This window comes from Panthera pardus, unplaced genomic scaffold (genome assembly GCF_024362965.1).
Source record: "Panthera pardus isolate Hobbes unplaced genomic scaffold, ASM2436296v1 HiC_scaffold_12, whole genome shotgun sequence".
Classification (NCBI taxonomy): domain Eukaryota; kingdom Metazoa; phylum Chordata; class Mammalia; order Carnivora; family Felidae; genus Panthera; species Panthera pardus.
In genome coordinates this window covers 77,448,309-77,461,610 of record NW_026526677.1, presented here as the reverse complement: position 1 = coordinate 77,461,610, position 13,302 = coordinate 77,448,309, and the positions used below count along the sequence as shown (strand labels likewise).

The 13,302-nt window shown below is 39.2% G+C and overlaps 1 protein-coding gene across 3 annotated transcripts in view; it reads left to right on the top strand.

Moving 5' to 3' along the window:
• The window catches only part of MTMR2 (myotubularin related protein 2), a 116,915-nt gene that overhangs the window by 54,307 nt on the left and 49,306 nt on the right, over positions 1 to 13,302 (top strand). For all 3 annotated transcript variants that reach the window (XM_019450156.2, XM_019450155.2, XM_019450157.2), the window contains one exon: positions 11,824 to 11,899. In XM_019450156.2, the coding sequence (XP_019305701.1) occupies positions 11,854 to 11,899 (46 nt within the window). In that variant the 5' untranslated portion in view covers positions 11,824 to 11,853. The remainder of the gene's footprint in view (positions 1 to 11,823; positions 11,900 to 13,302) is intronic.

The following is a 13,302-nucleotide window of genomic DNA, read 5'->3' as shown; positions in this document are numbered from 1 at the left end:
GGGTTCACTCTTTGTGTGGCACAGCTTGTGGGTTTTGACAAATGTATAGTGACACGTTTCCACCATTACTGTATCCTGCATAGTAGTTTCAGTGTCCTAAAATGTCTGTGCCCCACCTATTTGTCTCTCCCTCCCTTTCACTGAACCCCTGGCAACCCTTCATCTGTTTACTGTCTACATACATTTGCCTTTTCCAGAGTGTCATATAGTTGAAATCCTCTAACACATAGCCAGATTGACTTCATTCACTTAATGGTATGCCTTTAAGGTTCCTCTGTTTCTTCTTTTGTCTTGATAACCCATTTTTTTAAAGTTTAATTAGAGAGAGAGAGGGAAGGAGAGAGAGCACGAGTGGGAGAGGGACAGAGAGAGAGGGAGAAAGAGAGAATCCCAAGCAGACTCTGCTCAGTGTGGAGTCCAGTGTAGGGCTTGATCTCATGACCCTGAGAGATCACGACCTAAGCCATTATCAAGAGTCAGTTGCTCAATTGACTGAGCCCCCCCGTGCCCCCCCCCGACCTTGTTTTTAAGTGAGTGAGAGCACGAGCAGGTGAGAGGGGGAGAGGGGGAGGAGGGGAAGAGAGAGAGACAGACAGACAGACAGAAAGAATCTTAAGCAGGTTCCATGTTCAGCATGGAGCCTGATGTGGGGCTTGATCCCATGACCCTGGGATCATAACCTGAGCCAAAATCAAGAGTCAGAGGCTCAACCAACTGAGCCACCCAGGTGGCCCTCATTTTTTTTTTTTTTTTTTTATTACTGAATAATGTTTCTTTGCATAGATGTACCATTGTTTGCTTATCCGTTCATTGTATGAAAGACTTTTTGGTTGCTTCCAAGTTTTCACAGTTATGAAAAGCTTGCATTCAAAATTTGATTCAAAGGGCACCAGTGGCTCAGTCTGTTAAGCATCCGACTTCAGCTCAGGTCATGATCTCGCAGTTCATGGGTTTGGGCCCCGTGTTGGGCTCTGTGCTGACAGCAAGGAGCCTGGAGCCTGCTTCAGATTCTGGGTCTCTTTCTGCTCCTCTCCCCCTCACGCTCTGTCTCTCTCTCAAAAATAAATAAACATTAACAAAATTTTTTAAAAATTTGATTCAAGATTCAAAGTTGAAAAATTTTCCTGATATTAGGTGTATTCATTCTTAGGGCTTCTATAACAGAGCACTGCAAACTGAGTGGCTTAGAACACAGGAATTTATTTTTTTCACAGTTCTGGAGTGTGATATTGTGCTATATATAATAGGAAATATATATTTTGGTTTTCATTCTCAGCTCCTGGCCAGAGCTTCTAAAACCTTTGTAATTTACTAAGTGATAAAAGCCATAGGAAGATCTTTTATTCTAATACTTGGTTTCTGTTTCTGGCTCCTGAAACAGTCCCAGAGTGATAAAAGTGAAAGGAACATCTTTTGTTACAACACACCCCTTTCAGCCATACTGAGTTAATGTTAGCCAGGTGACTTTTGGAAAGCCTCTAAGGATGGGGGCCTCATTGTCAGGGGGAAGCAAACCTCACCAAAGCAACTAGAGGTTTGGAACTTTTAGCCCCACTCCCTTCTCTGGGAGTGGGAGAGGGGCTGGAGGTTGATTTAATAATTAATGGCCCAGTGATTGGATCAGCCATGTCTAAGTAATGAAGCCTGCGTAAAAACATCCCAACTGAAGAGGTTTGGAGAGCTTCTGGACTGGTGAATATCTAGAGGTGCTGGGAGGGCGATGATGTGTCTGTCCAGAGAGGGCATGGAAATTACATCCATCCTCTTACCTTGTACTTTGCCTTTGGGCCTCTTCCACCTGGCTGTTTCTCACTTGTATCCTTTATAATAAACTGGCAAATGTAGTTTGTAAAGTGTTTCCCTGAGTTTTATTAGCTATTCTAGCAAATTATTGAACCTGGGAAGGGAGTCATGGGAACCTGATTCATGGATGACTGGTCAGAAGTACAGGTGACAGTCTAGGGCTTGAGATTGGTGCTTCAAGTGGGGGCAGTCTTGTGGACTGAGCCCTTAGCACGTGGGTTCTGTGCTACTTGCGGGTGTTAATGTAATAATTGGAGTGCGGGACACCCAGCTGGTGTCCACTGAGAATTGGAGAATTGTTTCCTGTGGAAAAACCCACAGTGTCAGAAGTGTTGAGAGTATGGGAAATAATTTTTTTTTAGGAGGTTAGAATCTGAAATCAAGGGGACAAAATTGGTTTCTTCCGAGGGTTCTAGGGGAGAATCCGTTCTGTACGTCTCCCCTAGCTGCTGGTGAAGGCCAATTTTCCTTGGTGTTTTTTGGCTTGTAGGTCCATCACTCCAATCTCTGCCTCCATCTACACATGGCATTCACCCTGTATCTCTGTGTCTTATAAGGACAGCAGTTATATCAGTTTAGGGGCCACTCTACTCCGGTATATCCTCATCCTAACTAATTATATCTACAGTGACCCTATTTCCAAATAAGGTCACATCCCCATAGACTGTCAGTCAGGACTTCAGCCTATCCTTATTGGGGAGAGGAGGGCACAACAGTTCAACTCATAGCATGAAATGGTGCTTGCCAGACTGTTCCTCTTTAGATACTTACCCTTTTTGTTGTTGAATCGTTGATGGTGATATGTTATCCAGCTCTTGGTAGTTGTGGTTTCAACAGAAAACCAGATTGTCCTTGGCAGTGTTATAATAAGAAAGGGCTATCCTGTGCTCAAATTTGTGCTTTTAAATATGTAACCAATAAGATTTATCCCAGATGCCAGTTTGTGGCTCTACCCGTTCAGTATTTTGTTTGTATGGTTTGTTTGCCTACTTTGTGGTTCGTCAGTCAAGTTGTGTAAAAAATAAAGTAAAATTGATGTTAAAAAAGTTTTTTACAAGAATTATCCAATGAAGAATGGATACTTAATTTTTTCCTTCACAGTTTGAGTGTATAAAGAAACTAGAGAGGATAGTTTGTAATTTCTACAGACTCATTGTTCCCTTTTAGGTGATTATAATGTAGTGTTTTGCAGATTTCCAAAATATTCTTTCCTGTTTTTCTGTCATCTGACATTCCATGTGAAAACTGACCCATAAATCTGCTCCCTTCCAGATCATCATTATAGACAAGGTTTCTGAATTTCCTTTATAGTAATTTCCTGATTGGAGTGAAAGGGGAAGAGAGGGAGAGAAAGGGAGGTAGTTTAAAGTCACATGGAAAGTTACTGAGCAGTTTGAAAATAGTTTGATTAAGTGGGCATAGAAGAAAATGGGGAACAATAACATCATTGGAGAGAGAGCAGAACTGAACTGATTATGTTTTGGGAATAAAAGAATTACAAATTTTAGTCTGTTTGGTAGGGTTTTTTTTTCACCAGTAAGATTTTAATATGATGAATAGACTTTTCTTGGTAATAAGAAAATGGTTAAATATTATATTAAATGGTACCAAAGAGCAGACCTTACATCATCTTGTCTTATTGATGGGCGTCCAGAGCTCCTGAGGCAGGCTGGGATCTCATCTGTACCAGGTTTTATGTATTCCAAGGGATTTCTTTCCTCCTCTCATCTGAGAGTTCTATGACTTTTTCTACACCAAAGATATGTCCATGTTAATGCAGAAAAACCTAATGAATCAGTCTGGCTTGGCTGTTTTCGTGCCCCGGCCCCCATTTTAGGAAGATAGACCTCTGTTGTTTTTGCGTGGTCCTCTTGTTTTGACCTTGACTCCTCTCTTTGTTGAATCTGCATTTCTTCCATTACCGACATATCTGGAATACAGTTCTTCTCAAGTAAAAACCATCCAGTATTACTCAAATAATTGCTTGTATTTGTTTCATAAATCTAGGGTCAAATTTGATCACTTCTTCCAACAAGTGTCAAATATTCCTCTTTATTTCTACCACCACAGAGTAATCCAGGATTTTGATATTTTTCTGTTAGATTATTATAATTTCATCTTTATCATATTTAGTTTTGTACATGTTCTTGACTGTGCCATTTACCTTTATCAGAGACCTGCAGTAATTTTCCTTTACATGACTGGTCAAGTTTAAAATCCTTACTCCACCCCCACCTAATATTTTATCATAAAAATTTCCAAATACACTGTTGAGTTGCATGAGTTCTTCATATATTTTAAATATTAACCCCTTATCAGATATGCAGATATTTTCTCCCATTCAGTCAGTTGCCTTTACATTTTGTTCCTGGTTTCCTTTGCTGTGCAGAACTTTTTTTGTTTGGTATAGTTCCACTTGTTTATTTTTGCTTTTGTTGCCTTTGCTTTTGGTATCAGATCTAAAAAATCATTGCCAATCCCAATGTCAAGGAACTAAAACCCTCTGTGTTTTCATCTAGGAGTTTTATGGTTTTAGACGTTACGTTCACATCTTTAATCCATTTTGAGTTGATTTTTGTGTATGGTATAAGAGAGGGTCCAGTTTCACTCTTTTGCACGTAGCTGCCCAGTTTCCTCAGCTCCGTTTATTGAAGAGAATGTCCATTCCCCGTTGTATATTCTTGGCAACTTTATTGTAATTAATTAGCCGTATATGTGTGAGTTTATTTCTGTGCTCTGTATTCTGTTCCACTGATCTTTGGGTCTGTTTTTATGCCAGTACCATATGGTTTTAGTTATTACAGCTTTGTAATATAGTTTGAAATCAAGAAGTGTGATACCTCTAGCTCTGTTCTTTTTCAAGATTGGTTTGGCTATTTGGGGTCTTTTGTGGTTCAGTGTAAATTTTAAGATTTTTTTGTTCTATTTCTGTGAAAAATGCCACTGGGAATTTGATAGAGATTGCATGAAACCTTTTATGTTTTTTTTTTTAAAGTTTTTTTTTTTTAACATTTATTTTGAGAAACCGTGGGTGGGGGAGGGGCAGAGAAAGAGGGAGAGAGTAGAGAATCTCAAGCAGGCTCCACACTGCCAGCACAGAACCTGACAACACAGGGCTTGAACTCATCAACTGCGAGATCATCACCTGAGCCCAAGTTGGACGCTTAACCGACTGAACGACCCATGAGCCCCATACTTTTCTGTTTTTAATGTCACAATTTAACTCTTTTTTTTAAGTTTTAAAAATTTCTTTGCAAGGGGGTGGAGGAGCATAGAGAGAGGGAGAGAGACAAGTGCAGAGCCCTATGGGGGAATTGAGTTCATGAACCTGTTCATGACCTGAGCCAGGATCAAGATTCCAATGCTCAACCAGCTGAACCACCCAGGCACCCCACCTCTTTTTTTGTTGTGTATTTATGAAGAAATTATACTGTCTACAGTTATTCTTAATGTTCTTTTCCTTTAACCTGTATAATATAGTTAAGTGTTTACATACCATCCTATTATAGAATCAGAGTTTTCTGAATCTATTATATTTACCATTACCAGTGAGTTGTATATTTTGCTTTGTTTTCATGTTACTATTAGTATTTTTTCATTTCAGCTTCAAGAACTCCTTTCAGCATTTTTTTTAAGGCAGATCCAGTGGTGATGAACTCCCTCAGCATTTGTTCTTCTGGGAAAGTCTTTATTGCTTCTTTATTTCTGAAGGACACCTTTGCTGGATAAAGTATTCTTGGCTGGCAATTTTTTCCTTTCAATACTTTGAATATATCATTTCATTCTCTGCTGGCTAGATTACCACTGAGAAGTCTGCTGATAGCCTGATGGGGGTTCCTTTTGTAGGCTGCAGAGGGAGGAGGTCATTGACTTGGTACTTGGGATGTTGAGCATTCCTGTGGCTTAGATGAGGGCATCTTTGGAGGAGGTTTTCCCAGTGACTCATGGGTGGGCTTCCTTTTGGAGTCCAGAATGGAGAACTTCATCCCTTTAATGCCTTCTGAAATTCTTATCTGGCTCTTTCCTGAACTCCTCCGTTCCCCCACATCATGGAGCTCTTGTTTTAAATCTTTGGGTGCCGCAGAAGAGAGACGGGTTTCTTTAGCAGTGTCCCCTGCTGGAGAAGCTGGGCACTCACTGCTCCCCTTTTCCCCTATGGGAAGGATCCCTCACCTGCTTTTTCTTTGATCTGTGGAACCTTGTGGGGAGGGGTGATGCTGGCAAAGTTCCTCTTACCAACTTTTATATATCCAAAACTTTATTTTTTCCTTTTCCTTCCAGTGGAGTGTTGGAACTTCTCTTCCAGAGTCCTGGACTTCTGTAAAGTCTTTCTCATCCATGGGTGTCTGCCCAAGTTAGTGTTTTCCAGGTGCTATAGCTAGGTTGGAGGTTTGGAGTCAGTTCACAGGCTCCTGCGGTTTCCACAGCCTGTACCAGGTTCTGTCTGCCTATTACCTGATGCACAAGTGGGTGAGACTCCTCCAGGGTCCCCTGACATATGGTGCTGGATTCCATTGCTCCCATGGAGGCATTTTTTGTTGTTGCTCATGGATAGATGCCAAATTTTAGATGTGAATGGGCAAAAAAAATGAGGTCCATCTTACGGTGCCGTGATGACGTGATGATATCGCTCTTCTTGGTGTTTTCTCTAGAATCGTAAGATGGTTGCTGTTTTGTAGCTGAATTTAAAAGTTAGTAGTTCAAGGGTTAGGGAAATTTATGACATGCTGTCTCAAATATTAATCCCTGTCTATTTTAGAGCAGAGGAACAAAGCACCATGTGATTAGGCCATTGTAGAAAGAGATGTAAAAACTTACAATGATGCTTCTCTTAAGTGAATAAGTGTTTTTTACATTTTAATAGCACCTTGCAAATCCCTTTATGATGCAGCTGTCTCATTTCATATTCACAAACCTGTAAGGTAGATGTTGATATTATCTCGATAATATAAATGATGAAACTAAGATTCAGAGAGGTTACTATGGTGGCGGTAAGTGGATTTTGGTCGGGGGCAGGAAGGTAGTTAACATGGAAAACTGAAGTCTTCACTATATACCATGCATTTCTTATATGTAAGTTTTAATTTTGATTTCCCCTTTTCAGCTTAATTACCACCTCAGGTAATTTTTTTTTCTTTTTTAAAAGCAGGACATGTGGGTTATATTTTTGGTAGCCTGGCATATCTGAGAATAACTTCCTGTTGCTGTCAAAGATGTCAGAGGGGTCACAGCATTTTTCTCACAAAGATCCGATAACATTTTGTTACTGTTTTCTAGAATATAGTTTTACCAGATAAATTGAAGCTTACCTGATCTTGTTTTTGTACATGACATCCCCCCCTCCCCCACCTCTCTGTTTTGGCCTGTATTCTCAGAGGTTGTCTTAATTCTTAACAGTTCAAAAAATTTGCTGTGATTCACTTAGACCTATCTGTCATTGACTTTTATGTGGAACATGGTAAACTATTTTGATCAACAAACTTAGAAAACCTGTGTTCATTTCAAAAGCATGTTCTTCACTTATGTATTGGATTATTGCTCTTGATTTTTTTCCTTCAGGAAATAGAATTCCTTTATTGATACTTTAACCTCTTTTATCTGTTTTTCCTACAGATTCTTAGAGCAGTTTTCATGTTTGTCCTCAACATAAATGCTGTTTTCTGAATAATCAACTCAGTTCTTTATGATTTCCAACACAAATTTTGTTACTACGTTTTTAATTTTTGCAATCATTCCTTATCTTACCATTTCTCTTAGTCTCCGTGTGTCTGTCCTTATATCTTTGTTTTATTTCTTAGGGAATGTGGTTGATTTCCTTTTGGGTGTATGCCAGATAGCTTGTAAATGTCTCTACTAACGCCTAAAAGAATTCTTTTCAGAAGACTACTTTTTTGTTGAGCTTCAAGCTGGTACTCCTTGTCCTTGTCAAATAATCTTTTTTTTTTTTTTTTTTTTTTTCCTAGGCCCTGTTGTTTCTCTTCTATTTAAGGGTAGATTTGTTCATAGTCAGTGTTTGCCAACAAAGGGTCCAGATTGCCCTTGGCCCTGCTCTGTTTACTTGGGTTCCTTTTTATATCTTCAGCTCTAAAGTGAGTTGTTTTGTATATCCTCTAGGGCATGCCTTCTGTTAAAAATCTGTCATCTGGGGGCAGCTTTTCTGGGCAGATAATGGGATCTTGACTTGCTTCCCTTCGTTGCCTTGTTCTCTGACATTCTCATCAGAACAAGAGTGAGAGAGTCTATGGCTCTCAACGTGACTGCCTGCATGAGTTCCTGGTCTCACCTCTCACTTGATAAAGCTTTACTTACAAACCTTACACCTTCTGTACTACTGTGTGTCTGTGCCACAACTGCCTTCCTCTCTACTTCTGTTTACAACACACGTTTTCTGGGGTGTGCAGTGTTCTTCTGAGTGTAGAAATACAGGAAGAGAGTAAGTCATGGGAACAACACTGTGGCAGCTACGAGGATGTATACCTGTGCAGTATAGCAACTGTTGCCCAGCTTTGTAAGTGACACGATATTTGTATTTCCAAGTCAGGTGGTTAGATGATGGGCAAAAGATAAAACATTTCATATGATCTTTCACATGTGTAGCATGCTTGATTTTTGTTCTTTTGTATACTGTGTGCTAGTTATTACTTGTATCTTTCAATCCAGTTCTGTTGTTTTCATAATTAGAAATTCTTACCAGATTCCACTTATCAGTTGTTGGTCTGAATTTTTATTATGACGATTAATAGAAACACTTAAGTATATATTATATGTCAGCACTGGTATAAATGTTTTAAATGTATTAACTCATTTAACATTTTTGTGAGGTACCATGACTATTATCATTTCATAGGTGGGAAAAGTGAAGCATAGAGAGGAGTCGAACACTCTGCCCAAGAGTTCTTAGCATGTGGCATGGTCAGGATTTGAACCCAGGAAGTCTATATATTTTCATATTGCAAGTTTTTATCCTGTTTTTCTGCTTCTTCATTGCCTCATCCATCCTTCGTCTCTCCTTCCTTCTGTCTTCATTCTTTCCTTTTTTTTTTTTTATGGTTTCATAAAATGCTGTATCAGGAACTGGCAACTAGATGCCATTCAAAAATATGACCTTTTAGGAGTTATAGAATGTGGCATATAAAAAATTATATGTGTGTGTATATATTTTAGTTCTTTGGGTATTGCATTAAGGTTACTTTATGAAACAAATTGTTAAACTTTCAAAAGTATATTAATTTGGTTAGATTATAAGTTTATTAAACAGAATTAATTTGTTCTTTGTAGTTCCTACTTTATTGGCCTTAGATGAGCATTGGGCTATGACAATAATGTCTAACCCTTTTGTCTAATCTTCCCTAAGCACCTGACTTAAACTAAAGAACGCTTGATCATCAGGAAGATTAGATTCATTAGGTTAGTACTGATCAGTATGAGCACCACTAGAAATATAGCTGATTGAAATGTAGCTGGCCTGGATTGAGATATGCTATAATATAAAATACACTCTAGAGTGTAAAAAAATAAAAAAATATATTAATAAAAGGATATAAAATGTCCCATTACTACTTTTAAAAAAATATTTTTAAATTCTTTTTAACATTTACTTATTTTTGAGAAACAGAGACAGAGAATGAGCAGGTGAGGAACAGAGAGAGCGGGAAACACAGAATCTGAAGCAGGTTCCAGGCTCTGAGCTGTCAGTATAGATCCCGATGCGGGGCTTGAACTCACAAACCGCGAGATCATGACCTGAGCTGAAGTCAGCTGCTTAACTGACTGAGCCTCCCAGGTGCTCCTACTACTTTGAAAAATATTACATGCCAAAATGACAATACTTTTATTGTCATTTTATTTTTTTATTTACTGGATTAAATTAAAGATATTATTAAAATCAGTTTTGCCTGTTTCTTTTTACTTTAAAAATTTTTAAATGTTTACTTATTTTTGAGAGAGAGAATGCAAGTGGGGAGAGAGAGAGACAAAGACACAGAATCTGATGCAGGCTTCAGGCTCTGGGCTGTCAGTACAAAGCCCAATGTGGGGCTCGAACTCACGAACTGTGAGATAATGACCTAAGCTGAAGTCATGTACTTAACCGACTGAGCCACTCAGGCACCCCTCTTTTTACTTTTTTAATGTGACTACTAGAAAATTAAAAATCACGTATATGGTCCATGTTATATTTCTATTCGGTATTTAGAGTGTATTAAGATATGACACCTCTTCTCTCAGAGTCTGGTAGCAAGAAAGTAGATGGTGTGGTAAGTGCCAGATAGGAGCTCATGCATAGGAGAGCCCTGAGTGAGTTTGAGGGCCTGCAGAAGGTGACCTTTAAAGTGGCTGCAATACATTGTTTTTTCTTCCTTTTTACCTGTTTTTGAAGACTCTACATCTGCTTTTTGGATCAAAGGAAATAAAAGTCAAAAGCTACTTAAAAAGTGTTTGGGAATCTTTTTTCTAGTGGTGTTGGTTCTCAGTCTAATGAAACAAGTCAAGGTTGAAGCAGAAGGCCTGAGTCTGCACAGAGACCACTGCTCAGCCCTCCCCCAGATGTGACTTAGGCAACGAAATGGATGCTGGTGTCGTTTGTGAAGTATGAACACAGGTCAGCTTGAGATCTGTGGAGTTCAAGGTGTTTGGGGGACATCTGGATGGGGAGGAACAGTAGCAGTTGGTTGAATGGAACCTAGAGTGCAAGAAAAATCTGAGCTGGCAGCATAGACCGAAGTTAGGTGAAGCCATAGGTAACGAGATATCAGGAAGTGAGTAAAGTGAGGTGTGGACAAATCTCTGAAGAACAGGGAAGGTTGGGGAAAGGGAAATAAAGCTTATTGAAAAAGAATGGTCAGAGAAGGAAGAGTTTAACAGGATGGTGTGCTTTCAAGAAGCAGGCAAGTTAGGGTGCCTGGGTGGCTCAGTCAGTTAAGCATCTGACTCTTGATCTTGGCTTAGGTCATGATCTCATGGTTCATGGGTTCGAACCCTGAGTTGGGCTCTGTGCTGAAAGCACTGAACCTGCTTGGGATTCTCTCTCTCCCTTTCTGCCCCCCCCCCCACCTCAAAAATAAATAAATAAACATTAAAAAAAAGAGGCAAGTTCTAGATGAGGTCAGATGTAGTTGAGAGATAAAAATAAAGACTGAGAAATGTTCATTATCTATAATAATGAGAAAGTTATTGGGAAGAAAGTGGGTTCCCCGGAAGGATTGGGTTAGGTGGCAAAACCACGTTACGGGATGTTGAGGAATTAACATGAGCTAAAAAATTGGAGACAATAAAGATTATTGTCTAGAAGTGTAAGAGGTGGAGGTGGGGAGGCTTGTGGTAGCTAGGGGGATGTATTTATATTTAGCATATGACAATTGTGTGTGTGTGTGTATGTGTGTGTATGTGTCTTGCTTGTTTCATAACCATTATGCAACCGTGTATCTGTATCTTTACATCCTTGGAATCCAGTGTAGCATCCTTTGTAAGCTAACTATTCAATAACAGTTGTTGGTCATGATTGTAATATATTAATACCTCTTTTTCAACAAGATACTTTGTCGCCATCATTTCCAAATTCTCTAAACATTAGATCCGCATAAGACCTTGATATTATCTGAGTTTAAATGCACTAAGGCCCCTGGTCATGGTTTAATGGAAAGCACATGGGCTTTGCAGCCCACTAAACTATGATTCACATCTAGATAGTGACTTGTCAGCCACGTGGCCTTGAAGAAGTTAATGGTCACTTCGGGCCTGTTTTCCCTCATCTGCAAAATGAGGATAATAAGACCTACAGTTATAGGGCTGTTGTGGGATTGATTCATTGAGAAAACACGTAAACTGTTTTGTATGGTACCTCATATGAAGTAGGCACTCAGTAAATGCCCTGTAGAAAAATAGCAGCTTCACGTGTGGCACGTGCCAGCACCATAGTTTTTGTAATTTGATTTCAGGTAGTGTGTGTGATACAGTGTGAAAAATTGGCCTTTGAATAAAACATGTTTCTTTTCTTGCTCCCTCCTCCCCTTTCCGTTCCAGGTCCTGAGGGAATCTAACAAATTAGCAGAAATGGAAGAACCACCCTTGCTTCCAGGAGAAAATATTAAAGACATGGGTCTGTAATGGTATTTTTTGTTGAATTTCCTTCTCCTTTCTGAGGATACAGACTGTTCAATACTCTCCGTGTACAGAGAGCAGCCTCACTGTCCAAGACACCTTATGTCTGACTGCACTCATTACTGCCAGTCTTCCTAGCATTTGGTGTGTCCTATAAGCCTGGATCTACTACGCTTACTGGTCATGTGTGTACTTGGACTACTGGGAAACATACATATTGAATTACACCCTGCTGCTTCTCTTTACATTCATTTGCTTTACATTCGTTGAAAGTAGGTGGCTTTTTCTTGTCAACTGTCACTAAATTTTTTATTTTTTTAATTAAAAAAAAAATTTTTTAATGTTTATTGTTTTTGAGAGAGAGAGAGAGACAGACAGACAGACAGAGAGCAGGGAAGGGGCAGAGAGAGAGGGAGACACAGAATCCAAAGCAGGCTCCAGGCACTGAGCTGTCAGCACAGAGCCCAACGGGGCTTGAACTCACAGACCAAGAGATCATGACCTGAGCTGTAGTTGGCCACCCAACTGTCTGAGCCACCCAGGCGCTCCCTGTCACGGAATTCTTTAAAGAAAGCTTCATTATTTTAAATGACTGCAGTAAGATATTGGCTTGCCTAGATAAAACATTGACTTGTCACTTTGTACAAGTAATTTTTCTCAAAACACATTCTTTCTGTTTCCTTTATTTTTTCTACTCTGAATAAACTTAGGCTGAGTTTTGGATGAAAATATCTCCTCTCCATTGCAAAGCAAACCTTTTGCCTATGGCTGCTTTTCTTTTGCATCCTAAAGAACTAAGCCTTAACTTATTGTATGGACTGGAAACAAGCATTTAATTTTGTTTTGTTTTGTTTTTTGGTACTTAGGCTTTTACTTTATTACATGTGTGTGGTAATCTACAAAATACCATCGCTCTTGAAATAAGAAGTAATTAAGAGAATAAAGTAAATGGTTTCCTAGCCAATGAAACACCACCTTTCATTTATTATCAATTATAATTTTTAAAAGGACTTAATAAATGCTTAATTTATCCTGGCGAGGTGTCATTCCCTCGTGTAAAAATAAGAAAGTCAAAAGGCTTGCCTACCGTACATTTAGTTCCTTCGCTCTTGCAAGATACGTGTTTCTTTTTGCTTTTAACTCTTGATTGAATACCTCCCCAGTTTCTTTTTTGCTCCCTGCTCAGCCTCGTGTATGCCCTAAGTTCTTGTTCTGCTGAGCTACTAGGTTAGTATTCTATGTTATCAGCATTGGACATTACATAATAAGAATGGTTATCATTATTGAATGCCCACTGTCTCATGTAAGCGTCCTCACATCTTCTGAGAAAGACATTAATCCCATTTTGTAGATGAGGAAACTAAGGCATAGGGAGATTACATAGCTAGTAATGTTACAGCT